Source organism: Parus major, chromosome 5 (genome assembly GCF_001522545.3).
Source record: "Parus major isolate Abel chromosome 5, Parus_major1.1, whole genome shotgun sequence".
NCBI classification, from domain to species: Eukaryota; Metazoa; Chordata; class Aves; order Passeriformes; family Paridae; genus Parus; species Parus major.
In genome coordinates, this window is record NC_031774.1 from 58,157,569 (window position 1) to 58,158,762 (window position 1,194).

The following is a 1,194-nucleotide window of genomic DNA, read 5'->3' on the forward strand; positions in this document are numbered from 1 at the left end:
TGACACCAACCCTATGGGGTGACACCAACCCTCCAGGGATGACATCCATGCACCTCTGGAGTGACCAGCGCTACGGGGGTGTCACTGATGCACGAGTTCCTATGAGGTGAAAGCAACCAGTCCCTGAGGGCTCGTCCCCGCCCGCCCCCGCCGAAGGCTGACCGCGATGCTCCAGCCCGACGGGCCGAGGGTCCCACCCTCGCCGCTGGCTGAGCCGGTACTTTACCCGCATCCCCGCCGGGCAGAGCGGGCGGCAGCGTGGCCGTGTAGAGAGCAGCCACGGCAGCGCCCAGCGCCCCGGCGGCTCCTCCCGCCCCGTTCCCTATCCCGATCCCGATCCCGATCCCGATCCCGGTGCCGGTGCCGGTGCCGATCCCGGGCCCGGCGCCGATCCCGGGCCCGGCCCCCGCGCCCATGTGCGCCGCCACCTTCCGGGTTCGGCCGCGCGGGGCGGGCGGGCTGTGCCATCCACCTGTGCCTGGGGGGGGAGCATCCCTGTCCCGCCCGTCTTCTCGCTCTTCCCAAAGCGCCTTCCGCGGCTTCCCTTATTACAACTCTCAGACAGAGAGCGGAGAGAGCCGCAGACCCGCTGCGGCCATTCAGCGGGGCTTCTCGCTCTCTTCCATCCTCCCCCGCTGAGATGAGTTGGTACAGCCGAAGGGGGCGCGGCGAAGGGTGCGTGCTGCAGGGCGGCCGGGCGCGACCAACGCGCGCGGGGGGGGACAGGGCGAAACCACCGCGGAGAGACGGCGGGGGGGGGAGGGGACGGCACAGCGTCCTGCCTCTCCCTGGCTCCCGGGATCTTCCCTTCAGGACGAGGTTTTTTAAGGATCGGCGCCTTCTGGCCGCTCTCAGACACATCAAACCCCTCCTCGGACACTGCTGGGTGCAGGCTGCAGCCCCTCCAGCACAGCCTCAGTGTGCCCATACACAAATAATAAAGATTTAACCCCTGGATGGGGTGGCACGAGATGCTGGTGAAGGAAAAGATGGAAGATGTCAGTGTATGGAATATTAAAAGTGGCGATTCCCGCTGCGGGAAGCAGTTAAGGAAGGCAAATAGCATCCCGAGACCTATCGATAGAGGAGTAAAACACATCCGTGGAAATCATTATGGGATTGTACGAAAGAGCGGCGAGGCCATACCTGGAGAATTGAGACAGATTAAAGAGAGGCTTTTGAATACAAATGAAA

General features: G+C 64.2%; 1 protein-coding gene across 1 annotated transcript in view; it reads right to left on the reverse strand.

The window, feature by feature from the left end:
• TMEM260 (transmembrane protein 260) overlaps nucleotides 1-416 on the reverse strand; it is a 33,951-nt gene extending 33,535 nt beyond the window's left edge. Inside the window, exon 1 of the mRNA XM_015629709.1 lies at nucleotides 227-416. Coding sequence (XP_015485195.1) covers nucleotides 227-416 — 190 coding nt within the window. The remainder of the gene's footprint in view (nucleotides 1-226) is intronic.
• Nucleotides 417-1,194: the final 778 nt, after the last annotated feature.